Genomic DNA, 27,199 nt, shown 5'->3' on the forward strand with positions numbered 1-27,199 from the left:
TTTATGTGGGTGTGTGAATGTGTGATAGCTTTGTATGACAATTTTTGACACTACCCCTTGCAAATAGTTTCCGTTGCGGTAGTACTTAACCCTGGATTAGACGCGTGGGGGATAGGTATCACCCAGTGATTTTTGTCTCAAACTTGCAACACTGTGCATTGGTGTTGGGGTGCCATGAATTTCGGTAGCTGAAGGTTAATTGTTGGTGTTTGATGTGGCGGCAGTAGTATATTTCTGTTTCTCGTCTACAGTTTGTAAGAAATAAATTCTCTCTGCTGCAGCATCTTGGGTGGCGATTGTCGCCAGTGCACCTATATACGTAACAAATAAAATATCAAAACGCCGGAGGACAATGATAAGAATATTGTTCTGCAGTGGCTTAGGAGGAAGAGGAGGAGTCCGAGATGTGTTATGATGAAGGTGATTACGAAATTTATCACGTGAGTGCAAGTGAACACAACATTGGTGATATGGATTCATCACTAATCATGGTGATATTTTTTTATTGGATCAAAAGATCCAATATATTACATGCAAAAAATTTCTTGTAGGCCTTATATCTCGAGAACTACATATAGTGTAGCCAAACCAAAACTAACAACTTACTCAGTATGATGCGCTTATTCCGTTAAAAATACGAAAACTTGATCTAGGGGTCGTTCAAACTTTTTCTGGCCCTGATCCAAAAAATTCAATATATTTCATTGAATCAATTATTTTCTTGTACGCCTTATATGTTGAGAACTACATATAGTGTAGCCAAACCAAAACTAACAATGCACTCAGTATGATGTGCTTATTCCGTAAAAAATAAGAAAACTTAATTTAGAGGCCGTTCAAAAATTTTGTGACCCCTGATCCCCCCCCCCCAAAAAAAGTCAATATATTTCATTGAATCAATTATTTTCTTGTACGCCTTATATGTGGAGAACTACATATAGTGTAGCCAAACCAAAACTAACAATGCACTCAGTATGATGTGCTTATTCCGTAAAAAATAAGAAAACTTGATTTAGAGGCCGTTCAAAAATTTTGTGGCCCCTGATTCCCCCCAAAAAAGTCAAGCGGATAGAATTTGTTACTGACAGACTTTCTTTTAATATTCTTAAGGGTCGGTGGTGTGATATTATTGTTTTAAATGTACACTCATGTCCAAAATTATTGTCGCATGTCTATAAATATCTTGTTGTAGGAATATAATTTGATAATGAATTTGTCCGGTATTTCTTATAATGTTAGTATGTGTATAGTCGGCAAAGACAAGTATGTAGGAAATTTCATGTCAAAAGAACAGTACATAAGAACAATAAAACGAAAATAAAACTTTCTTGTCCATTTAGCAACATTTTCTTTTACTCATTCTAATTTTCGTATTTATAATTGTTTTCCTATGAAATTTACCACAAGTATACATTTCCCGATTATACTCATAGTATCAGTATTAAAAGTACCCTGCAAAATCATTATCAAATTATATTCTTACAAGAAGACAGTTATATATATGCGACAATCATTTTGGGCATGACTGTACATGTCCCAATGGAAGATAAGGATGACTAGGGATGCGCACGAGACAAGATTTGAGACTGTCTCGACTCGAAAATGTGCTGTAAAAGTGATGTCTCGACTCGAAAAATATATATTTTTCTATTGGAAGAGCTGTGTCTCGACTCGAATTTTGTCAGGAAAATTCTGTCTCGACTCGACTCGAACGCATCCCTAAGGATGACGATATGAAAGACAGCTTTTACGAAGAAGTGGAACGGATATTTCACCAATTTCAACGATATCGTATGAAAATTCTATTAGGGGATTGAATGCGAAGATAGGACGAGGGGATATTTTCAAACCGATTATAGGGAACGAAAGTTTGCATAAGGAAAGTATTGACAACGGTGTTAGACTCGTGAACTTTGTAACATCCAAAAACCTAATCACGAAGAGTACAAAATTCCCACATCGCGACGTTCATAAATGCATTTGGACCTTACCAGTTGGAAAAACACATAATCAAATTGATCACGTTTTATTAGATAGAAGAAGGCAATCAAGCATAATTGATGTCCGGTCGTTTAGAGGGGCTGATTGTGACACTGATCACTACCTGGTAGCAGCGATAATAAGAGATAGATTATAGTTGAATAAAGGAAATATTCAATGTCCGAAAACGGAGAGATTTAATTTAAAGAAATTAGAAGAGAGCCAGGTAAGAGAGGAATCCCAGATTGAAGTTTCGAATAGATTCTCTGTTTTAGAAGATTCGGAGTGCACTAGTGTTGAGAATACTTGGATTGAAATTAGAGATAGCATTAAAATTTCAGCAAAAGAAAAATTGGAACACGTGGAAATACGTAGGAACAAACCATGGTTCGACAAGGAATGTATTAAACTAGCCCAGAAGAGAAAATAGTCAAATTACGCTGGCTACAAAATTCGAATGAAATAACTACACGAAATTTCGTAGACATCAAGCAGCAAAGAAACGCGATTTTTTGAAAGCTAAAATTAAGGAAGTTGAAGATAATAGTAAAAATAAAAACATTCGGGACATGTTTAAGGGGTATTTATCGAACTTAAGAAAGGCTATCAACCTCGTGCCTATACATTAAAAAAAGCTGACGGAACAGTTCTCACTGATATGGATAGCATCTTAAATAGATGGAAAGATTTCTTTGATAATTTGCTGATCATGCAGCCAAAAAGTAATGTGCGTGGAGAAAAGAAGATACACACCGTAGAACCAGATCCAGAACTCAACCGAATAGAAGTAGAAACCGCTATAAAGAAATTAAATAAACACAACTTTCCGGATGTAGATGAAATTCCGACTGAGTTAAGTTTAGCTGGAGCGAAAAATTGTGGAACAAGATACACAAACTCATTCTCCTTATCTGGAACATGGAAGAATTGCCACAAGAGTGGAAAGAGTCAATCATTGTTCCAATTCACAAGAAAGGCGACAAAACTTACTGTAATAATTATCGAGGTATTTCTCTTCTGTCAACACCCTATAAATATTGTATTAGCAAGATTGACCCTATAAGCAGATGAGATTATTGGAGATTATCAGTGCGGATTTAGACGAAATCGACAACTAGCGACTAAATATTTACCATCCGACAAATACTCGAAAAGAAGTGGGAATACAATACACCGGTACATCAACTATTTATTGATTTTACAAAGGCCTACAACTCGGTTAGGAGAAAAACATTATACAAGTTCTTACAGAAGTTGGAATACCGAGAGAGCTAATTAGATTAATTAAGATACAGTATGTTTAAATGAATCTCAAAGTAAAGTCCGGGTAGGAAATTTTTTGCCCACAAGGTTTCACGTGGAAAATGTCCTGAAACAAGGAGATGTGTTGTCGCCATTATTATTTAACTTTGCTCTGGAATACGCTATAAGGAAAATCAAAGATAGCAAACCAGGGCCTACAGTTGAACGGTATTTACCAGGTTATGGCATATGCTGATGATGTAAATTTAATAGGGGATGATAGGAGAACAATAGAAAGAAATGCAGAGATCTTTTTAAACGCTTGCATGGGTTTAGAAGTAAATGCAGAGAAAACTAAATACATGGACGGCAAATTATGGATGCATTAAAATATCAAATAATACTTTTTATAAAGTGGATGCTTTCGAATACCTAGGATCAATATTAACAGACGAAAATCATATTCACGAAGAAATTAAATGTCCACTAAAAGCGGGGAATTTATACTACTATTCGGTTCAAAATCTCTTGTTGTCGCGAATTTTGTCGAGGAATTTGAAGCTTAAAACATATAAAACGATAATCATGCCTGTTGTTCTCTATGGTTGCGAAACATGATCGCTTACTCTGAGAGAAGAACATGGACTGAAAGTATTTGAGAACAAGATCCTGAGACGAATATTCGGACCCCAAGTGGAACGGGAATGGGGAATGGCGGAAACTTCATAACGAGGAACTACATAATTTATACGATTTACCCAACACTGTTAGGGTCATCAAGTCTAGGAGGCTTAGGTGGGCAGGTCATGTAGCTAGGATGAAAGAAAGTAGAAACACTTTCAAAGTCTTGACTAGAAGACCAATCGGAAAATAACCATAAGGAAGACCTAGGCGCAGGTGGGAGTACAATATTAAGATGGATCTCGCAGAGATAGGAATACAAAATAGAAACTCGATCCAGTTGGCTAAGGAGTCAGTGTAGAGCTTTTGTGAGCGCGGCATTGAACCTCCGGGTTCCATAGGCCATAGAGTTAGCTAATTAGTTAGTTATATATACAAACATTTCTTTGGAATGGCTGTTAGAGGAAACTAACCCCACTTCCATTGATAAAAGGGGCGAGAACTCAATTATCTGAACAATCGTCTATTAGGGAATTACATATTAACCAACATAATGATCCGTTTTCTTTGAAATGTAACGTTTACACCTCCCCATCCTCACCCATGAAGGTCAAACATCGTTGAGAAATCACCTTTATTTGTTTTTACAAAATGACAAGAGATCACTGTGACAGAGGAAGCATTAGTTCCACAGGTTTCGCTTTACAAATTACTTCCGATTCTAGTCATGCATCACTTTTATTGTGCTTTCAACGTAGTTGTAATACAACGTATCTCGCTTGCTTCCTTTCGTATTTACGTAATTGGTGTTGTTGAGGGTCGCCGCTCAAAATTTGTTAATATATTCAAGTAGCGTTTGTGCATATAGTTGAATAATGTAACAAATTAGCGACTTCAATACGAAGATATCAATTTCTAAAACCACCAAGGAAAGACATTGCTGTTTGTTGCTTTAATCTATATATAAAGGTAACCAAGAAACTTCTGTCGCTTTTTCATCCACCACCTTCGAACATTGATATATCACCTAAGGCGTACCTGGAAGATCAAAAATAGTCCCCATCAGCATCAACGACCTTCTGCCGTCGTTCTGGAAGACCATAGATTCCATCGCGGTAGAGCTTGGTGGGCTGTCAAGCGAAGAAGATATTAAGTGCATTTTGCACCTCTACTGGGGATTTGAACTGGCGTCCTCTACGGTGATTGTCCAAGGAATTGAACAGATGATAATCGGACGGTGCGATGTCCGGGAAGTATGGCGAATGAAATAGTGTTTCCCATTCAAGGCGTAGCACCCGGGTCATCCTAGACACGCGGGGCCTAGCGTTTTCTTGTAATAGGAGGACCCTTTGCGATCCAGAGTTTTGAGTTTTCCTTGAACACGGCTCAACTGCTAATAATACACAGTTGCATCGGTGCTCTGAGCAGCTGATAACAGTTCCTGATGCACGATGCCGTGAGCAGTCCACCAAACACACAGGTGGACCTTCTTATGCAGTATTGGTTTCAGCTGTTTTGGGACTAGTTCATGGATGCTAACCAATGATGACGGTGCCGTGGAGCTTCGTACAGGACCCACTTCTCGTCACATGTTAATACCTCCTTCCTCAGACGAGACAGCAAAGAAGCACAGATGTCTGGTCGCGTTGCCTTCTGGCCCGGAGTCAAATCATGTGGGATTCATCGACCCAACTTGTAGTGATTTCCAAGTTGATGGAAGTGCTACCGAATGGTTTCTCCACTCACACTGAATTGTAGTCCCAGTTCCTCACATGTCTGGCCACTGTTCGCCCTAATTGCTGTTTGAATATCTTCATTTTGTACATGTGTTGGTCTTCCGGCACGTGGTACGTCTTCGAGTGTTTCGTCACCACCCTTAAGCTTGTTAAACCACCGCTGCACTGTCCGCGTAATCACGATACCCTCACCAAAGGCCTGGCATACCTTCCGCTCCTTTACAGCTCCGTTTGACTCCAGTTTAAACTCATACATCATACACGCCCTTATGACCCGCTGTGGAGGTTCCATGTTCACTCTTTTCTTACGCATTTTCACGGTGTAACTGAATTGCCACAACCAGGTTATATGTTGGATATACCCACACCAACAACTGATCTTCGACTAGTCTCCTTTCGCATTCAACTCACAGTGTGATGGCCAATTGAACACAGATCTCCAGAAAAAGCGACAGAACTTTGTTGGTTACCTTTACATATGAAAATAAAAGTAACTATGTTTGTTACTTTTGAACCACCCGACCGATTTCTATCAAATTTTCAGCTTAGATGTGATTCGGGCCCGGGATAGTTTTCATCGTTTCACTTTGACGGTGCAACTGAGGGGCAGAAGAGGGGAAGATATTTAAAAATGGTCGAAAATTACCAATATTAGTGTTGAATCCATGATTTTCGAGGTCGCTGAGATGAATAGTGACACGCTCGGAGCCCGTTTAAATCCAAATTCAGCCCTTTTGTGTCCAAAGTGAAACGTATTGTCCCTAAGCGAAGAACAGGTATTTTCATAGTATCTTATAAGTTTTTATACGGGAAATCTCAAAAGAATGACACAAAGCCTAGAACACACTTCACAAAATAGCAGTCAGAGGAGTGTAATATTTAATCTTTCTGCCGAGTGACTGCTAGTAATGCCAACATGAAATATTATAAAATCCCATCTTGAGAGGCAAAAAATCCCATATATGTTGCCTTTTATCCCTTTCCCTAAAATTAACGTCAAAATATCCCATTAAATGGGATTTTTCCTATAGGTTTGCATCGCAGATGACTGCATGCAAACGTAGCGACACTGTTTCGCGTTGCCTGTTCATCTCAGACAATACTGGCACTATAAATAATGGAATTACTATCTCACGTGGGCTGCGAGATATCCCAGGACTTAAATATACATGTCATTAGGAAAATCCCGAACAGATTACGCTCTTCTTCTTCACTCTGTCTGGATTGAAAGATCACGCTACATGATCCAACTGTAGGCTTTCCAGCGCAGGAGCCAATTTGAATTGTGGTTCCTGTACGATTCTTATCAAAAGAGCTCTCTATTCTGGCTCATGAATAGGGGCGTACCCACGGGGGTCCACCGCGTCCTTACATCTCCCAAAACTTCCTAGCTAATTATATACTTGTACACTTCCACAATAAAAACTATACTTGTTTATCATGGAAATGATTGATGTAGCATGAAAATTTGATCTTACACTTCACCTATACTCTTTCTCTTATAGAAACAATCTAGTTCTATCACATTTTACTGAAAATATAGATGGAGGTATTTTACAGTTACTTATCGTCTTTTCGGGTGCAGAATAATACCCTTTGTCGCTTGTAATATTGGACACCCCTCCCCCCACACACAAGCTTGGATCCATCCCAACGAAAATTTCTGGATGCATGTTTGCTCATGAATACTAAACCTTTTCATAACTGAGTAAATATTGGTGTTATTATAATATGAATGGAATTATTTCAATCCTCTAAGAAGATATAGTAATTTTAATTTTGTTAAAGGCAACCAGATACTGAATTTAATATTTTGCTAATGACTTCCGTTCAGTAAACAGCACACCTCCACAGCATAAGCAAAAAAAGTCAAATCTATCTTTCTCTTTTGAAATTTTATGTTTTTAATTTTTTTTAACCTTGGGAAAATGTAATTCTAAATAAAGGCATTGGACGTCGATATTGTAGAAGTAGCTCTTAAGTACCTTTTTTGAAAAGGCATTGTCATTTCCGTAGAATAATTTTAATTCCATCAGGCAAAAAAAAGTTCATCCGGAATTTTAGGATGAGCTCTGAGTACAATTCGCATGTGATTTCATGATATGCTTACCAATAAATGACATAAAAGCTTTTTTAAGTGACTTTTATTTGCGACAACTGATTTATAAATGCATCCTGTTATTTCAACTCTCAACGATCTAAATTCACATTTTTTTTTTTTTTTTTTTTTTTTTTTGTAGTATGAAGATTTTTAAAAAGTTTTTCTTTATCAATATGGTACAAGTCCTATACTGAACTTTCTACTGAAGTATTTGGTTGTTGGGAGTTGATCATGAAGTTTCTTGTTTTGCTCTACTTGGCATCAGGTAAGTTTCCACAGTTCACCATCATCATCATCATTAGGTGTTCTGCCGTTATTGGCAGGTCACTTGCAGCAACTGAAAAACTTCCATGCTCCACGGTCTTCCGCTAAACTCTTTTTCTTCACGTACGATTTTTCTGTTTTAATGTCGTTCATCAATTGTAATCTCCTTCGCTCACTCCCTCTCTTTCCTGCCGCCATACTCGCTAAAACGTCCCTCTTGATACAGTTCCTTGTCATCCAATGTCCTAATCAGTTTCTCTTCCTCTTCTTAATAGTATCTAAAATTGTACTTTTCTCCCCCACCTTCTTCTAACACCCTCTCATTTGTTTTCCGCACGACTCAGTTAATTCGCTCCATTCTTCTCTACAGTCGTATTTCGAAAACTTCCAGTCGTTTCTCATCATTTTTGCGTAATGTCTATGTTTCTGACTCAGAGAGTACAATACTCCACACGAAGCATTTTATGAGTCTTTTCCTCAACTCTTTATTCAAGATCCCACAAAATAGTATTTTCTTCCTCCTAAAGGCTTCTTTCGTCATTTCTATCCTTTCCGACAGTTAATAAAAGAAAAATTAGCAACTTTCTTTTGTCGCAGGCTGTGCATAAATTCGCATATACATAGGGTGAGTGTTTTTAACGTGAGACTGCAAAATATCTAGAGAAATGAACATCGGATTTAAAAAAAAGGTTCGAAATTAAAAGTTGATATTTTGGAGGGGGAAATTCACATTAGATAAAATTAGACCGCTTCTGCCCCTAGGAGTGAAATGAGTGCAACTTTGAAACCTAAAATGGGAACCACCTGATTTGTTGTTGATCCGGATCCTACGAGGAAATAAGTAAATTTTATTCGAAACAATTTAGCGAGTCGTGGCAATAGATGGAAAGATTCCAGAATAAATATGCGATAAACGATACAATTCTTTGGTCTTAAAGATTTTCTTGATTCGTGGGAGATTGCGTGAACAACAGTGGCGAAGGGTGGTAAGAGGCCCTGAGGCCCGGCCTACCCTTTATTTTTAGAAATTATAATTTATAATTAATTCATTTTCCTTGCACACAATGCATGATATTTTCTAAGTTGAAAAAAAAATTGTTCGATAAAAATTCATGGTTGGCACCACTGTTGGGAGGCTCACCGAGCAGTGTCTCAGGCGGCAGTAGAACTACCGCCAAGCTACTCAGAAAATCTCGCGACAGAACGTGTTGCAAATGACGTTTTTTCACCAGCGTATAACCTGTGAAAGAGACCGGCCTCAGCGCTTATCGACTTTCGTTTCTACCTACTAGTTTCTCTCGAGACCTTCGATTTCGATTCGATATATCAAACAAATAAAGAGCAAGATAACGTGGGCTCCATTCCGTTCCAACATTGTTTAATTTTGCGGACTCTAACGCAACGCAACAACTGGAACAAGAAAGAAAAAAAATGAAATGAAATCTTTGAGTTTTACGTCCCACGGTTATGTCGGTTAGGCTAAAGGAGACGGTGATGATGAGAGATGAGTGAAATGGTGGAATGAAGAAAGTGGGAGGAAACGGGAGAACCCACGAGCACGGTGTTTGTCCACCACAAAGTTCACTTGGCGGGGGCTGGGATATCGAACCCGGGACCCCAAGCACCAGAGGTGAATGCTCTACCACTGAGCCACCGTGCCCCCCAATGGAACAAGAAATTTTAAAGGCGCTACGCCTATTATCGCAAACTTATGCCCCTTTATTCCGTTGCGTTGGCGCAAACCTGTACGAAATCAGACTCGTTGAGTTAATTAGAAAGAGTGTATGTTTTTGAGATATTGTGAGTGATTTTTTCTTACATTTGCAAAAGTAAATGAGAGAAAATATCAGTAAATGGAGAATATGAATATACGTAATATAGTTCCTATTAAAGAACCTTCTATGTCAGTAGTCTTTTGAAAATTAATGTGTTATTAAGGAACGAAGACTAACGCCTGTGTTGAAAATAGAACAGAGGGCAAGAGAGTTCTGCATGCATTGGTACAAATATATTTGTAGTTGTTGAAATAAAGAGCAGCGTATAAAAATATTTGTCTGATTCGGTTTTTAAAGGGGAATTAAATGACCCACAAAATATCTCGATTGAATGCTTGTCATGTGTTTTGAACAATATAATTAAAGACAAAATTTTACAAGCAGAGTTTGTTTCAGTACATGTAGACTAAACAACATATGTTTCTTGTGAAGCGCAGACAATGTGATAGTCCATCTTTCCCACCCGATCACGCCAATTAAAACAATTAAATTGCATTATGGCGAATTAAGATCATCTACGAGTCACATACGTCAATTTCATTATGAAAATTGAGATCCGGATCGAATAAGTGCTGTCGATGAACTACAATTGCATTAAATTTATGTGAATTCGTCTTCTTGTATTTCTGTAGTAAAATATTTATGTCTAACCTGTTTGTAATGTACCATTACAGTTGAAAGTAATGGCAATTTTTTTTTTACGCATCCTGTACCTAGTAATTTTTTTTTTAATTCAATTTCGGTTTAGTTACACAATTTATTTACTCTCTTTACTTCGAATTAAATATAAGGAACCCAAAGGTTTCGTTAGTAACCATATTCCCACTGTATAATATATTTATTTATATTTTGATTAAGTGTAAATCCCATTTACGGATATATAACTTGAATAGTTACAAGGTTTACCATTCTGACGTCATACCGAAACATAGTTCCGTTATTGGATATAAATTTCCTTAATTTCAGACCAATGTAGAATTTAGCCAGGTACCTAATCTTTCCCTCACCCCCTCTCACTAGTCCATAGTCACTTTCAGTTCCGGTTATATCTGGATTTGCCAAATTTCTATTTGCTTTGTAATTTCCGCGGCTAAAGTTTTCGTTCTGATTGGAGGAATTCTCCTACCTCTGGCCTTTTCGGCGCAATGTTATCAGAACAATCGAAGACACCTGGCAAGGAGCAGCTTGTGAATTTTGTGCTACATATTTTTCGGGAAGAATTCCAATTTCCAAGGACAACTAAGGTAACATATAATGTAATTCAATAGTTAAAGATTTACAACGGAATAGGAGCCCGAAAAATCCGCAAATTTTGGTAAAGAAGCTGCAATTCAGTGAAATAACAAATTCCAGTTCTGTTTACTAGGAAGCCATGTTTGCTGCCTATCGAGAATAGACAACAGTGAAAGAGTGACTTTATTTTTTTTTTATTTCAAACTCAAGTAGGGATTAGGGAAATTACGACCTGTTTGGTGCATGTTGTTCGTGTATTAAGTAAATGTGACTTTCTATTATTTATTCAGTAATCGCATGTACGTAGGTTTGATGGTTGTAAAGTGAATAATAATAATGGCAGCTTAAGTTAGCTTAAAAGGGCTCCTATCCCCTTTTCCAAATTGAACCAGTTCTAGCGGGGGAATGGGTTAGTTATTGTTCGTTTTAGGGCCTTTTCCCCTTTCAGGGGAAGGGTCCCTCCATAAACCTCGTTAAGGTTCCCCCAGGGCATCAATTTTTGGCAATCATTATGTAAACAATTGGTCAGGTCAATTAGACCTAGTGTTTACCTTTCTCATTTTACCCCCTTTAAATTAAATAGAGCCGACTATGTATATATCGACGAGGGAGTAATGTATTTTAAATTTAATGTGTTAGGTTATTTTCGTCAACATGCATGTAACTAAATGGTGCATGTTTAGTTTAGTTAGTTGTCTTTATGTGTAGTACTAACAGTGGTGTATGTAGTTAGTAGTTTTGTGTGAGTGTGTGAATTTTCGATTCGGACAGTGTATAAATATGCTTTAATTTAGTACCATTTTTCTAACATAAATAAACCAGAGTAAATATTAAATTTCTGATTAATGAGTACAAGTATACATTTCAGTACACGGTAAATTATGCCTCCACTACAGCGCCATAGCGTCAGTTTTCGGTAGTCAATTGTTTGTTGACAGTACGACATCGCATGACTTAGTGATTTAGATTGTTTGATTTTGGACAGTTATTCTCAAATTACTTCCCGTGGACATGGTTTTCGGTTCGGATGAGTATACCTTCGTATAAAATAGCATGAGATCTTACTGTACTGAAAATTTCAGCTTGCTAGGTCCAGTAGTTAATGAATAATCCGCTGAAATAAAGAACACCTATTTTCTTAATAGAAGTAAAGCCCATATGCTGTTACTGTTTGTTTAAAAATGTAGTATTAAATTCTTTTTTCCCGTGGCTGTCGAAAATTCCATTGTTGCTTCAGTTTTATCAACAAATCAGAAATAGATTAATCATTGACAATTTAACTTTCCGTAAATACATGTATGATTTTTTTTTTAAACCTGCAAGGTAAATACAATTTGGGTGCTTCGAAATAAAGAGTACGTGGTTCGATGAATGTGATCGTGTGGTGGTTTGAGCGTGATAGATTGTGATAGTTATATATATATATATATATATTTATTACTGCGTAATGTAGATATGTGTATGGCCTGCGTGTAAAATGTACGAAATAGGGTGTTTATAAAATATTACTTCGTGCGAAAATTAGTAGATAATGAATGAATGTAATGATATGTTAATAATATGATATATAATATGAACGAGATGACGACCCCTATATTTAAATGGATAGGCCTAGTGAATTTTATATAGTGAAAATATGAACATGTTTACGAAGAAAGAAAGAAAAAAAATCTCTCGCGTTTTGACTTCCACACCAGTGCATTCATCCAACCGAGTTTGCTACTTGAAGGTAAATTATAGTTGGGAATTGTGTGTTACTTTGCATTTATGTACCTCATAATAACAGCCCCAGATCTTAAGCCTTTCAATAGATAGAGTAGTATCATGTGGGAATTACTTCTAAAGGATGACAGAAATGATAATTAAGAAAATCAACTGCTATATCCTGTGATCATCGAAAAGTACAGGTTTCGGTCATTTGTACCTTTAGCATTCATAGCCTCTCCGAGATTTTTTTTTGTTGCTTACCTTATTTATTTATTGTGCAGTGTTCATATAACTCAGTTCGGACTATCCGATTAAATTAACTGCTACTAAATATCGCGTACCCGGATGTCGACCCCTAGTCCCCTTAAGTATTTTCGTTTCTTTTCTTAGTTTAATTAGATGAGGGAAATTAACGACATCCCAGACTGTGGCGTGTCTGCGCAGGGTAGCTATCGGTGATGTTTTGGTTATTGAAATCACCGATCCAAAATTCAGTTTATTTAATTTTTTTTAATTTTGGCAAATCACTAATTAGGGATATCTTAGCTATTACTCTAATTTCATTACTATTCTGGAATCTTCTAGTTTCCAAGTGGTCGGATGATTTTTTTTTTCTTTTGAAATCCTAAATTAACGCCTTCTCTAACCTTCCGGACGATTTTCGGGACCCTGTTGGTTTGGGCCGGATACGGTTACTAGATAATAATTTTACAAGCAATAACTTGTGAAGTTATTATTTACAAGACACAGACTTGCTCCTTGGCAGCAGGGCGCTCCTTGAGTCTACGTATTTGAGTAGACCACCCTTTTGGCATTTTAATAATATTTTGGCTAAGGATTTGTTGAGAGTGAAATTCGACTTCTGTCTTTGTAGCGTTAGTTATTTCTCACTTAAGTCTTTGGCGCCCCTATTCTTCGTCTTCTTTCTTTTCTATCTCTCTCTCTGTCTTCATTACTTAGAGATTTTTTTTTTCAAATTTTTCAACCTTGCCCCCCCCGGTTTCTGAAACTCATAAAACATACAATATTCATTTCACTTATTTCGATCGTATGTACTAACTGAGACATCGAAGGATGCAATTCGTGGAGGTATTGCAGCACAACTCAGGACCATTTTCGCGATATTCAATCCACCACGGGAGAAATTGACGGGAAGGTACACTATGCTTTCAGATTCCTAGAAACCTTCGTTATTCATTGATCATACAACTTATATCAATTGATTACTGATTTCTGGTTTTTATTTCTATTGATTGGTCATATAGTGTGTATGTATTAATAGTTTGGGCCCACTAGTTTCGAATAACATTAATTTTTTTTTGTATATACATATATATATGTACTTACATAGTTTTAAGAGTTACGTGCCTGCTCTATTTGTTGCATTTTCCACCTCTTATATCAACTCATTAAATAACACCAGCTATTTTTTTTTGTATATATACGCGGATCTTTAGTAAATTGAAAATGATTATTGATTATCGGGTTTATTCATATGAAATACAATGTTGCAACCTTATGAAAGAAAAAAGGTGAATTTTGATAGTCAGGGTTTTTGTTTTGTCTTTGAGCCAAATAAATATAAATATTTATAAAATATGAATACTTGTCGAATATGAACGGTTATGTAGAATTTAAACGTCGACGAAATATTAAGATAGATATTAAAGTGAAATTTATTGTATTGATTAATATGAATACATATATATATATGCAAGTATGTATGTAATGGGCTCGATATTTACCCTGGTCTTGTTAGGTTGCCATAGATTTTTGACACTCGGTATTAATTAACTATTTGTGATATATAGTATTCCCGCGTAAATTGTCATAAATTACTTTTTGTTGAGTTGTTATTAATTTTTGTAACTATTAAAGTGGAATATAATGTTAAATACTGCATGTGAATAAAACAAGTAGCGGGTCGTAAGATAAATAAGAATAACCCTAATCCTTACCCAAATTTACTTTGCGAGTGAAATTAACAACCTACGAAACAGTGCGCCCCTCCAACGAATCTTTCCATCAGTAAACCATGAAACAAATCCTTCCCCTACGATCGGAAACCAAACTATTCAGTATCTAGAATTTTTGACTACAAGATCTATACTAGGAAAAAATTAGTGACCTTAAATTCAACGAACTGAAATCTGTTTAATAAGTTAATGTGAATACCGGAATATGGAAATATGTTCCCAATATCTGTGACTGGATTTGATAAGTTTTCCTTAATATTGACAAACTTTGAAATTTTAGATAAAGTGCGTCGAGTGACGAAATGAGAAATATAGATATACATATATGTGATATGAAGCAATTAGTTGTCTATAGTTAAAACAAAAACAATTGAATACTCTCATGGACACAAACCACAGTGCGTAAAGAGAGTTGGAAAAAGAAGCTATTATCGACGTGAGAACAAAGACTCATAAAACTGTCGATATGTCTCCTATTGAGACAAAGACTCAATAAAATATTACTAAAGTGTTTTTTTTTTAAATGATTAACCAATTATTTTTTTTCGGGCAATGATATGTATTCATTGCACTGAGTTTTAAATATATATTGACCCTTGAATTTTTTTCCTTGTCTCGTCTTTGGTCTAATTCTTTTTCATGTAATCCAACTTTTAATATATATATATAAAAGGAGAAATGTGTTATTTGATCTTGTTGAAAGTAGCGAATTTCTGTGCATGTTTATGAAACATTCTTTTCATGTATTAAATTTTTTTTGTTATGTCAAACTAAATCTTCTTCTATTGAAATGTAATAAATGTCTATAGCAATGTAGTTAGGTTAGTTTAATTTAACTAAATACAACCCGAAGTATACATTGTCCTGTATGAATGTGTGTGTGAGTGAAATGTAGGTTTAGTATTAAGTGCATCCATTATCTTGTCATACATGTGTAATTTATTATAATTATTGGTAGTTATCAATTGAACTCATTGAATGTTAATACTAACTTAAGTTGGCTCTATGAAGGAAGTAAAAAGGACTGAAGTAGCCTGAACGAATGATCATCATGAGAGAACTGTGAAAGTCAAAATCTTCGACACATATGTGATACTCTGATTTTTTTTTCCTGTGGTCGTTTCTAACATGCCATCAACTTCGTCGTTCATTTTTCAAATATTGAATATTAGTCTAAACGTTCTGGAAATATTGAATAAACGGTAAAATTAAACTTTCTCATCTATCTCCGAGCTAGATTGGGATAATTCGGTAGTTGGGGTCAAATGGATCTAGATCGGGGATGTATGGGTTAACATGTGTCTATCTTTGATCACCCTAATACCAGACATTCACCCAATAGCTATTGGAAATGATCCCAATTAGATAATTATTCACTTTCCTTTACCATATTCCTCAAAATATCCAGTAACAGTTTCCTCTTTAGCACCTTCTTACTTTACCTCTTTCCTCTTCTATCTTCCTCTTCCTTTCTTCATCTTCTTCTTCTATTTTTTTTTTAATAAAACTGAAAGGGGGGTCGTGACTGGGAATTCTATATGTAATAAACACGGTCATGTATTTATTTGATTTTATTTTCTTTAGAAGTCCGATAAAAAGTTTTCTCGTTTCGATCGAATCTAGTATGTTTCGAAATTAAGAAATGGAAATTATATTCCAATATAATTAGGCATAAGCTGATAGCTTCATGAACATCCCTACCAGGGGTGAAGGGTTCCCACTCACGACTTATTCTGTGCATCACTTTTGTTGCAGATTTTTTTTTTTTCAATCAGTTTTAGATTGACGAGCGGTGACAGGATTCGTTGTTATGGCAACAGTGGTTTCTATGACAACGGCCCCTTTTTCCAGTTTTAGAATGGCGACACGTGACAAGACTGTTGCCATGGTAACGCATGTTTACTGTGGTAACGGATCTGAAAATGCTTATTGAATAATACCAGTTATCATGCCAATCAGTTTGAATTGGTGAACCGCGACAAGAATGGTTGTCATGGCAACGCTTGTTCCCATGGCAACGGATCTCCGTTTAAATGGCGACCGATAGATTTGAAATTTTTTTAAGAATGTCAAAGAGTGAGGTTGAAGGCATGTTGAATTGATTACAACATTGAAATTAATACGAGAAATTTTATAGTCAAGTGAAACAAGTAGAGTCGTTGGCTACTTTGTCATTTTTGTTTCCTTTTCTAAGGGGGAAAAAGAGAAGGAGTGTCAAAATTTTTCTAAAATAGAACTAAACGCTAGAAGGGTTTCAAGGAAGGAAAGAGAATGGGAGTCCTTTAATTTATGAATAATACTTGTCTGGATAGCGAATAAGTATTTTATAGTATATGTGTATTTCTGATATATATCTTGTCTTTTGTAAAGTGTAAAGTGTCTCAAAACTATGGCAACAAAAAAGGTTGTTGTGTCACAGGACGAGTGTGATGTCACGTGCACTCAATGCACATTAAACGAAAAAGAGAAAAGATCTCGCGCCCCGCGGAGACTTATAAGATGTACCGGTTGTGGACTAAAATGGATCCACTTTGCTTGTTCCAATTTGGACGATACTGCTGAAAATGCAGAAAAAGTTCAAACCGGCGAAATAATGAAATATTGTGAGGAGTGTGAAAGGGACCGAGGCCAAATATCTCCAGCGGAGATATCTGACCTCGACGATGAGGAAAAGAGTGGAAATCAAAGTGATTCTCGGGATCAGACGGCAAACCCGAAGGAAGGAATGTCATCTGGAGGGTCTGATACGTCTGCATTAATTCGCCAGATGATGGAGATGATGAACGAAAGATTCACTAACATGGAACAAAATAATACAGAAATGAGACGTGAAATAAATGAGAAGTTTGATACCTCGAAACGAGAGACCGACGCTCGATTCGAGGTATTAAACAATAAAATTGACCAGATCTGTTTAGACTTTGCTTCTTCGATGAGCAAATTGAAAGAGCAAACATCTACTGAACTGGAGCAGGTTAGATACCGGGCCCAACAGTCTACCGAGCAGCTCAGAGACGAAACAAATAAGAAATTCAACGAAATAGATATAAGGTTTGAGAGTACAAACAAAAGATTTGGTGACATCGAACAAAAAGTTGAACAGCAGCAGGCTGAAATAAGTAGATTGAATGTTGTAATATCCGACCTATCAATAGAAACTAAACTAGAGTCGGTTGACCAAAGAATTAGTCGAATTCAAACCGAAGTAGACAGTATTAAGGGGAATATTACTAAATTGCAAATCGCCAAGTCTGATATCTCCTATCCTTTTCCTGATGGCGATTCTCCAGGGAAAATTCTCCCAGAAACAAGTAACGTCCTCCCGGGTAAGAGTCAAGTGTTGCCCGATGCACGGGACACAGCAATGTATTGCCCCCCGCATCAGCCAACCTCGAAATCATGGTTGAGTAATTTTGATGTACCGATGCAGTCGAGTGTTGTGACTACAACAGTCACTAGCGTAAATGCTCACTCTACCTTTGGAATGGTACAATCGTACAGCGTGCTGCCAGGAGGGGAAAGGAGATGTGCCGGACCGTCGGTTACTACCGTGGTGGGTCCTAAGTTTGAACCTTACATGGTCAACACAAATTACAAAACCTCTCTTGGTCATATGGGAGCGTTCAGTTCAGTGACCACTCCGTCGGTGGCAAATCCGGTGACAACCCCAACTGCTCAGGATAACGGGTTGATTCCACTGGATTCTTTTCCTGCCCCGTATAGTATGAGCTCTAAAGTTTCCCTCCGGGATATTGAACGTTTTCCCACTTTCGATGGGAACATTACTAACGGGTTACCTCGAGTTTTCCTGCGGAGACTGCAGCAATATTTAGACATGTATAAACTTACTGATGGGGAACGCCTGCAGATAGTTGAAAAATGTTTGATCGCCGCTTCGGGCGCATGGTTTGCTTCGGTTAAATACCAAATCCGGACGTTTAGTGATTTTTTGATTCTTTTCAAAGAAGAATATTGTAATGAGCACATCGAACGGCTCCAAAAGAGAAACTTGCAATCACTCCGGTATGATCGCTCCAAGTATGGGTCCCTCTTGGACTATGCTTGGAAAATTATCGAACTATATTATCAGATAGCTGAACATCCCTCTCAGGCTGAACTTGTAGATATTATAGTTAACGCTCTTCCACCCGATGAGTCCCGGGCCATAGCGTCCCACTTGTGCCAAACGGTGCGAGAAGTCACCTCACGTTTAGCTGCCTTGTGCGGCAAGGAAGTTGGTGGTCCACCAAAACGATACTTCGCCCGACAGGCAAAAATTCTAAAACCGACGAAGACGAAGGTAACGGCAAGTTGCCAGACAGATTTCCTGAGTTATACCCAAGCTGGATCTCGTTATCCTAGTGGGTATGGCTCAGAAAACAACAATAATGGCCGGCGACTATTTAGGAATCGGCCCATGTTCAACAATCGCCGGAGTTATCGTCCCTATGACCGTACCAACATGGAATCGAACCCGGGTAGGGGCGATAACACCAGGAGGAATTTTAACAGGGCGTACGGAAGAAGGGAGAACGGTAATAGTCAGGGCAATAATAATAACAATAATAGTAACAATAATGTAAATCGACCCCAGAATTCAATCCATTCGCAAGTGCGTGGTAACGGTGAGCCTAGAACAATATTAAATGGCAGTGATAGACGGGAAACTGCGGCCTAATGTCATCAGATATACTAGTCAGCGAGTGAAGCCTTACGAATTGTATCTGTCGATTTCTCAGTTATAACTTCTGTCCGTTCTATTGCTATATGAACACTACTGAAAAAATTATTAAAAAACTGCGCTGTTTTGTATAATCTCAAAGGTGAAAGTATCGGAACTCACAATTTTCGAAATTTAAAGATTTTCAATTGTACAGAAGATAAACGTAGTGAATTACTTGCGCAATACCCCAAGTAGATATAATACACTGTCCTAGAGTGACTGGTAACGTTTGAATGGGATGAATGAGTGTGTTAACTTAACAAGCATCATTAGTTAGTATTCCCAATTAGCAAAATTTTGTTATTCTAACAAAATTTTGTTAATGGGCCGGGGAAAACTGTAATGTACCATTACAGTTGAAAGTAATGGCAATTTTTTTTTTACGCATCCTGTACCTAGTAATTTTTTTTTAATTCAATTTCGGTTTAGTTACACAATTTATTTACTCTCTTTACTTCGAATTAAATATAAGGAACCCAAAGGTTTCGTTAGTAACCATATTCCCACTGTATAATATATTTATTTATATTTTGATTAAGTGTAAATCCCATTTACGGATATATAACTTGAATAGTTACAAGGTTTACCATTCTGACGTCATACCGAAACATAGTTCCGTTATTGGATATAAATTTCCTTAATTTCAGACCAATGTAGAATTTAGCCAGGTACCTAATCTTTCCCTCACCCCCTCTCACTAGTCCATAGTCACTTTCAGTTCCGGTTATATCTGGATTTGCCAAATTTCTATTTGCTTTGTAATTTCCGCGGCTAAAGTTTTCGTTCTGATTGGAGGAATTCTCCTACCTCTGGCCTTTTCGGCGCAATGTTATCAGAACAATCGAAGACACCTGGCAAGGAGCAGCTTGTGAATTTTGTGCTACATATTTTTCGGGAAGAATTCCAATTTCCAAGGACAACTAAGGTAACATATAATGTAATTCAATAGTTAAAGATTTACAACGGAATAGGAGCCCGAAAAATCCGCAAATTTTGGTAAAGAAGCTGCAATTCAGTGAAATAACAAATTCCAGTTCTGTTTACTAGGAAGCCATGTTTGCTGCCTATCGAGAATAGACAACAGTGAAAGAGTGACTTTATTTTTTTTTTTTATTTCAAACTCAAGTAGGGATTAGGGAAATTACGACCTGTTTGGTGCATGTTGTTCGTGTATTAAGTAAATGTGACTTTCTATTATTTATTCAGTAATCGCATGTACGTAGGTTTGATGGTTGTAAAGTGAATAATAATAATGGCAGCTTAAGTTAGCTTAAAAGGGCTCCTATCCCCTTTTCCAAATTGAACCAGTTCTAGCGGGGGAATGGGTTAGTTATTGTTCGTTTTAGGGCCTTTTCCCCTTTCAGGGGAAGGGTCCCTCCATAAACCTCGTTAAGGTTCCCCCAGGGCATCAATTTTTGGCAATCATTATGTAAACAATTGGTCAGGTCAATTAGACCTAGTGTTTACCTTTCTCATTTTACCCCCTTTAAATTAAATAGAGCCGACTATGTATATATCGACGAGGGAGTAATGTATTTTAAATTTAATGTGTTAGGTTATTTTCGTCAACATGCATGTAACTAAATGGTGCATGTTTAGTTTAGTTAGTTGTCTTTATGTGTAGTACTAACAGTGGTGTATGTAGTTAGTAGTTTTGTGTGAGTGTGTGAATTTTCGATTCGGACAGTGTATAAATATGCTTTAATTTAGTACCATTTTTCTAACATAAATAAACCAGAGTAAATATTAAATTTCTGATTAATGAGTACAAGTATACATTTCAGTACACGGTAAATTATGCCTCCACTACAGCGCCATAGCGTCAGTTTTCGGTAGTCAATTGTTTGTTGACAGTACGACATCGCATGACTTAGTGATTTAGATTGTTTGATTTTGGACAGTTATTCTCAAATTACTTCCCGTGGACATGGTTTTCGGTTCGGATGAGTATACCTTCGTATAAAATAGCATGAGATCTTACTGTACTGAAAATTTCAGCTTGCTAGGTCCAGTAGTTAATGAATAATCCGCTGAAATAAAGAACACCTATTTTCTTAATAGAAGTAAAGCCCATATGCTGTTACTGTTTGTTTAAAAATGTAGTATTAAATTCTTTTTTCCCGTGGCTGTCGAAAATTCCATTGTTGCTTCAGTTTTATCAACAAATCAGAAATAGATTAATCATTGACAATTTAACTTTCCGTAAATACATGTATGATTTTTTTTTAAACCTGCAAGGTAAATACAATTTGGGTGCTTCGAAATAAAGGGTACGTGGTTCGATGAATGTGATCGTGTGGTGGTTTGAGCGTGATAGATTGTGATAGTTATATATATATATATATATATATATATATATATATATATATATTACTGCGTAATGTAGATATGTGTATGGCCTGCGTGTAAAATGTACGAAATAGGGTGTTTATAAAATATTACTTCGTGCGAAAATTAGCGAAAATTAGTAGATAATGAATGAATGTAATGATATGTTAATAATATGATATATAATATGAACGAGATGACGACCCCTATATTTAAATGGATAGGCCTAGTGAATTTTATATAGTGAAAATATGAACATGTTTACGAAGAAAGAAAGAAAAAAAAATCTCTCGCGTTTTGACTTCCACACCAGTGCATTCATCCAACCGAGTTTGCTACTTGAAGGTAAATTATAGTTGGGAATTGTGTGTTACTTTGCATTTATGTACCTCATAATAACAGCCCCAGATCTTAAGCCTTTCAATAGATAGAGTAGTATCATGTGGGAATTACTTCTAAAGGATGACAGAAATGATAATTAAGAAAATCAACTGCTATATCCTGTGATCATCGAAAAGTACAGGTTTCGGTCATTTGTACCTTTAGCATTCATAGCCTCTCCGAGATTTTTTTTTTTGTTGCTTACCTTATTTATTTATTGTGCAGTGTTCATATAACTCAGTTCGGACTATCCGATTAAATTAACTGCTACTAAATATCGCGTACCCGGATGTCGACCCCTAGTCCCCTTAAGTATTTTCGTTTCTTTTCTTAGTTTAATTAGATGAGGGAAATTAACGACATCCCAGACTGTGGCGTGTCTGCGCAGGGTAGCTATCGGTGATGTTTTGATTATTGAAATCACCGATCCAAAATTCAGTTTATTTAATTTTTTTTAATTTTGGCAAATCACTAATTAGGGATATCTTAGCTATTACTCTAATTTCATTACTATTCTGGAATCTTCTAGTTTCCAAGTGGTCGGATGATTTTTTTTTTCTTTTGAAATCCTAAATTAACGCCTTCTCTAACCTTCCGGACGATTTTCGGGACCCTGTTGGTTTTGGCCGGATACGGTTACTAGATAATTTTACAAGCAATAACTTGTGAAGTTATTATTTACAAGACACAGACTTGCTCCTTGGCAGCAGGGCGCTCCTTGAGTCTACGTATTTGAGTAGACCACCCTTTTGGCATTTTAATAATATTTTGGCTAAGGATTTGTTGAGAGTGAAATTCGACTTCTGTCTTTGTAGCGTTAGTTATTTCTCACTTAAGTCTTTGGCGCCCCTATTCTTCGTCTTCTTTCTTTTCTATCTCTCTCTCTGTCTTCATTACTTAGAGATTTTTTTTTTCAAATTTTTCAACCTTGCCCCCCCCCCGGTTTCTGAAACTCATAAAACATACAATATTCATTTCACTTATTTCGATCGTATGTACTAACTGAGACATCGAAGGATGCAATTCGTGGAGGTATTGCAGCACAACTCAGGACCATTTTCGCGATATTCAATCCACCACGGGAGAAATTGACGGGAAGGTACACTATGCTTTCAGATTCCTAGAAACCTTCGTTATTCATTGATCATACAACTTATATCAATTGATTACTGATTTCTGGTTTTTATTTCTATTGATTGGTCATATAGTGTGTATGTATTAATAGTTTGGGCCCACTAGTTTCGAATAACATTGATTTTTTTTTTATATACATATATATATGTACTTACATAGTTTTAAGAGTTACGTGCCTGCTCTATTTGTTGCATTTTCCACCTCTTATATCAACTCATTAAATAACACCAGCTATTTTTTTTGTATATATACGCGGATCTTTAGTAAATTGAAAATGATTATTGATTATCGGGTTTATTCATATGAAATACAATGTTGCAACCTTATGAAAGAAAAAAGGTGAATTTTGATAGTCAGGGTTTTTGTTTTGTCTTTGAGCCAAATAAATATAAATATTTATAAAATATGAATACTTGTCGAATATGAACGGTTATGTAGAATTTAAACGTCGACGAAATATTAAGATAGATATTAAAGTGAAATTTATTGTATTGATTAATATGAATACATATATATATATGCAAGTATGTATGTAATGGGCTCGATATTTACCCTGGTCTTGTTAGGTTGCCATAGATTTTTGACACTCGGTATTAATTAACTATTTGTGATATATAGTATTCCCGCGTAAATTGTCATAAATTACTTTTTGTTGAGTTGTTATTAATTTTTGTAACTATTAAAGTGGAATATAATGTTAAATACTGCATGTGAATAAAACAAGTAGCGGGTCGTAAGATAAATAAGAATAACCCTAATCCTTACCCAAATTTACTTTGCGAGTGAAATTAACAACCTACGAAACAGTGCGCCCCTCCAACGAATCTTTCCATCAGTAAACCATGAAACAAATCCTTCCCCTACGATCGGAAACCAAACTATTCAGTATCTAGAATTTTTGACTACAAGATCTATACTAGGAAAAAATTAGTGACCTTAAATTCAACGAACTGAAATCTGTTTAATAAGTTAATGTGAATACCGGAATATGGAAATATGTTCCCAATATCTGTGACTGGATTTGATAAGTTTTCCTTAATATTGACAAACTTTGAAATTTTAGATAAAGTGCGTCGAGTGACGAAATGAGAAATATAGATATACATATATGTGATATGAAGCAATTAGTTGTCTATAGTTAAAACAAAAACAATTGAATACTCTCATGGACACAAACCACAGTGCGTAAAGAGAGTTGGAAAAAGAAGCTATTATCGACGTGAGAACAAAGACTCATAAAACTGTCGATATGTCTCCTATTGAGACAAAGACTCAATAAAATATTACTAAAGTGTTTTTTTTTTAAATGATTAACCAATTTTTTTTTTCGGGCAATGATATGTATTCATTGCACTGAGTTTTAAATATATATTGACCCTTGAATTTTTTTCCTTGTCTCGTCTTTGGTCTAATTCTTTTTCATGTAATCCAACTTTTAATATATATATATAAAAGGAGAAATGTGTTATTTGATCTTGTTGAAAGTAGCGAATTTCTGTGCATGTTTATGAAACATTCTTTTCATGTATTAAATTTTTTTTGTTATGTCAAACTAAATCTTCTTCTATTGAAATGTAATAAATGTCTATAGCAATGTAGTTAGGTTAGTTTAATTTAACTAAATACAACCCGAAGTATACATTGTCCTGTATGAATGTGTGTGTGAGTGAAATGTAGGTTTAGTATTAAGTGCATCCATTATCTTGTCATACATGTGTAATTTATTATAATTATTGGTAGTTATCAATTGAACTCATTGAATGTTAATACTAACTTAAGTTGGCTCTATGAAGGAAGTAAAAAGGACTGAAGTAGCCTGAACGAATGATCATCATGAGAGAACTGTGAAAGTCAAAATCTTCGACACATATGTGATACTCTGATTTTTTTTTTCCTGTGGTCGTTTCTAACATGCCATCAACTTCGTCGTTCATTTTTCAAATATTGAATATTAGTCTAAACTTTCTGGAAATATTGAATAAACGGTAAAATTAAACTTTCTCATCTATCTCCGAGCTAGATTGGGATAATTCGGTAGTTGGGGTCAAATGGATCTAGATCGGGGATGTATGGGTTAACATGTGTCTATCTTTGATCACCCTAATACCAGACATTCACCCAATAGCTATTGGAAATGATCCCAATTAGATAATTATTCACTTTCCTTTACCATATTCCTCAAAATATCCAGTAACAGTTTCCTCTTTAGCACCTTCTTACTTTACCTCTTTCCTCTTCTATCTTCCTCTTCCTTTCTTCATCTTCTTCTTCTATTTTTTTTTTAATAAAACTGAAAGGGGGGTCGTGACTGGGAATTCTATATGTAATAAACACGGTCATGTATTTATTTGATTTTATTTTCTTTAGAAGTCCGATAAAAAGTTTTCTCGTTTCGATCGAATCTAGTATGTTTCGAAATTAAGAAATGGAAATTATATTCCAATATAATTAGGCATAAGCTGATAGCTTCATGAACATCCCTACCAGGGGTGAAGGGTTCCCACTCACGACTTATTCTGTGCATCACTTTTGTTGCAGATTTTTTTTTTTCAATCAGTTTTAGATTGACGAGCGGTGACAGGATTCGTTGTTATGGCAACAGTGGTTTCTATGACAACGGCCCCTTTTTCCAGTTTTATGTTTCATTTTACTATTATTATTATCATTATTATTATTATCGTTATTATTATTAATAGTAGTAGTAGAACATTGGGCCTACCCTCTTGAAACTATCACCCTTCGCCACTGGTGAACAATGGTTCTGTATTCGGCGTGAATTTATGTAATTCCAATGTGTCGGTCGTAGCAGTCAATTAGGTGCAGAATGCGGTGGTAATCGTAGTTGGTTATCATGCGCCTCATCGGCTGCATCTCTTCATGGCCCACACTCACGACACTAGACTGTATCAAACCTCTTTTTATTTAATACTCACTTCTCTAATTGACAAAGACGTTAATCTAATTGAACATGTCACTTGAAGAAAGGAAACGTTCCGTTTATCTGATTTTGAAAAATTAAAAGTAAACTTCCTGCTGGTTCTTTCAATTTGTGCTCTTAATCTATTAAATACTCATCAAAACCATGTGATTGTAAAGTTTATTTATATTTCAATGCAATGGATGTGTCTTTTGAATATGTAGATATTGGCTATAAAACCTCACATACCGTATATATTCTCTTTTTCAAATGACACGTTCAATTACTCAAGACATTTTTTATCTGTTACTTCAATCCTTTATTTTGTATTACTTTTGAAGTATATTTTATTTCCCATTTTAGGTCTACTGACACTACATTCTATTGAGTATTTTTACTATCTGTTAACTTGTTCCATTTCTTTTGAGCTGCATTGATTTATTGTTTTTGAATTAGTTTTGCCTATTTTAAATAAATATTTCGTTTTGTTAATCAAGTTTAATGTTTAATGTTTTATGATCGATAGATCCTAAATTTAATGTTTAATCAATGTTTAATGAAGAAAGCATTAATGGGACTTTGAAATTTCAAGATTGGAGGGCAAATCATTAACAAGATCAGATAATGCAGATGATACGGTTATTATAGCTAGAACCAAAGAAGGATTACAGGAAACGATGGACAAAATATTTGATACTAGGACATAATATGGAACGAAATCAATGTCAGTAAATCATAAGTCATGAAAATATCTCGTGGGAATGCTATCTTTTGGGTCAAAGTAGAACAAAGAGAACTTGAAGAGACCATTTTTAATATCTAGGAAGCATTTTGATGAGAGACGCTCACTGCACCAAAGAGATGAAGTCAAGAATTTTAGCCAAAGAAACATTCAACAAGATCACTCTTAACTAGTAGGCTTAATATTGGACAAAGGAAAATGGTGATCAAGTGCTATATATGGAGTATTGGACTATAAGGTTCAAAGACTTGGACATTACAAAAGTTAGAGAAGAACTATTTAGAGAGCTTCGCAGTGTGATGTTGGAAAAAGATAGAGAAGATAAAATAAATGGAGAGG

General features: G+C 35.9%; 1 protein-coding gene across 1 annotated transcript in view; it reads left to right on the forward strand.

Annotated features, from left to right (window-relative positions):
• Nucleotides 1-7,868: 7,868 nt before the first annotated feature.
• The window catches only part of LOC145668789 (serine protease inhibitor dipetalogastin-like), a 50,268-nt gene continuing 30,937 nt past the window's right edge, over nt 7,869-27,199 (forward strand). The window contains exon 1 of the mRNA XM_081736953.1: nt 7,869-7,945. Coding sequence (XP_081593079.1) covers nt 7,912-7,945 — 34 coding nt within the window. The 5' untranslated portion in view covers nt 7,869-7,911. The remainder of the gene's footprint in view (nt 7,946-27,199) is intronic.

The sequence above is a fragment of the Thermobia domestica genome, chromosome 13 (genome assembly GCF_964235325.1).
Source record: "Thermobia domestica chromosome 13, izTheDome1.hap1.1, whole genome shotgun sequence".
NCBI classification, from domain to species: domain Eukaryota; kingdom Metazoa; phylum Arthropoda; class Insecta; order Zygentoma; family Lepismatidae; genus Thermobia; species Thermobia domestica.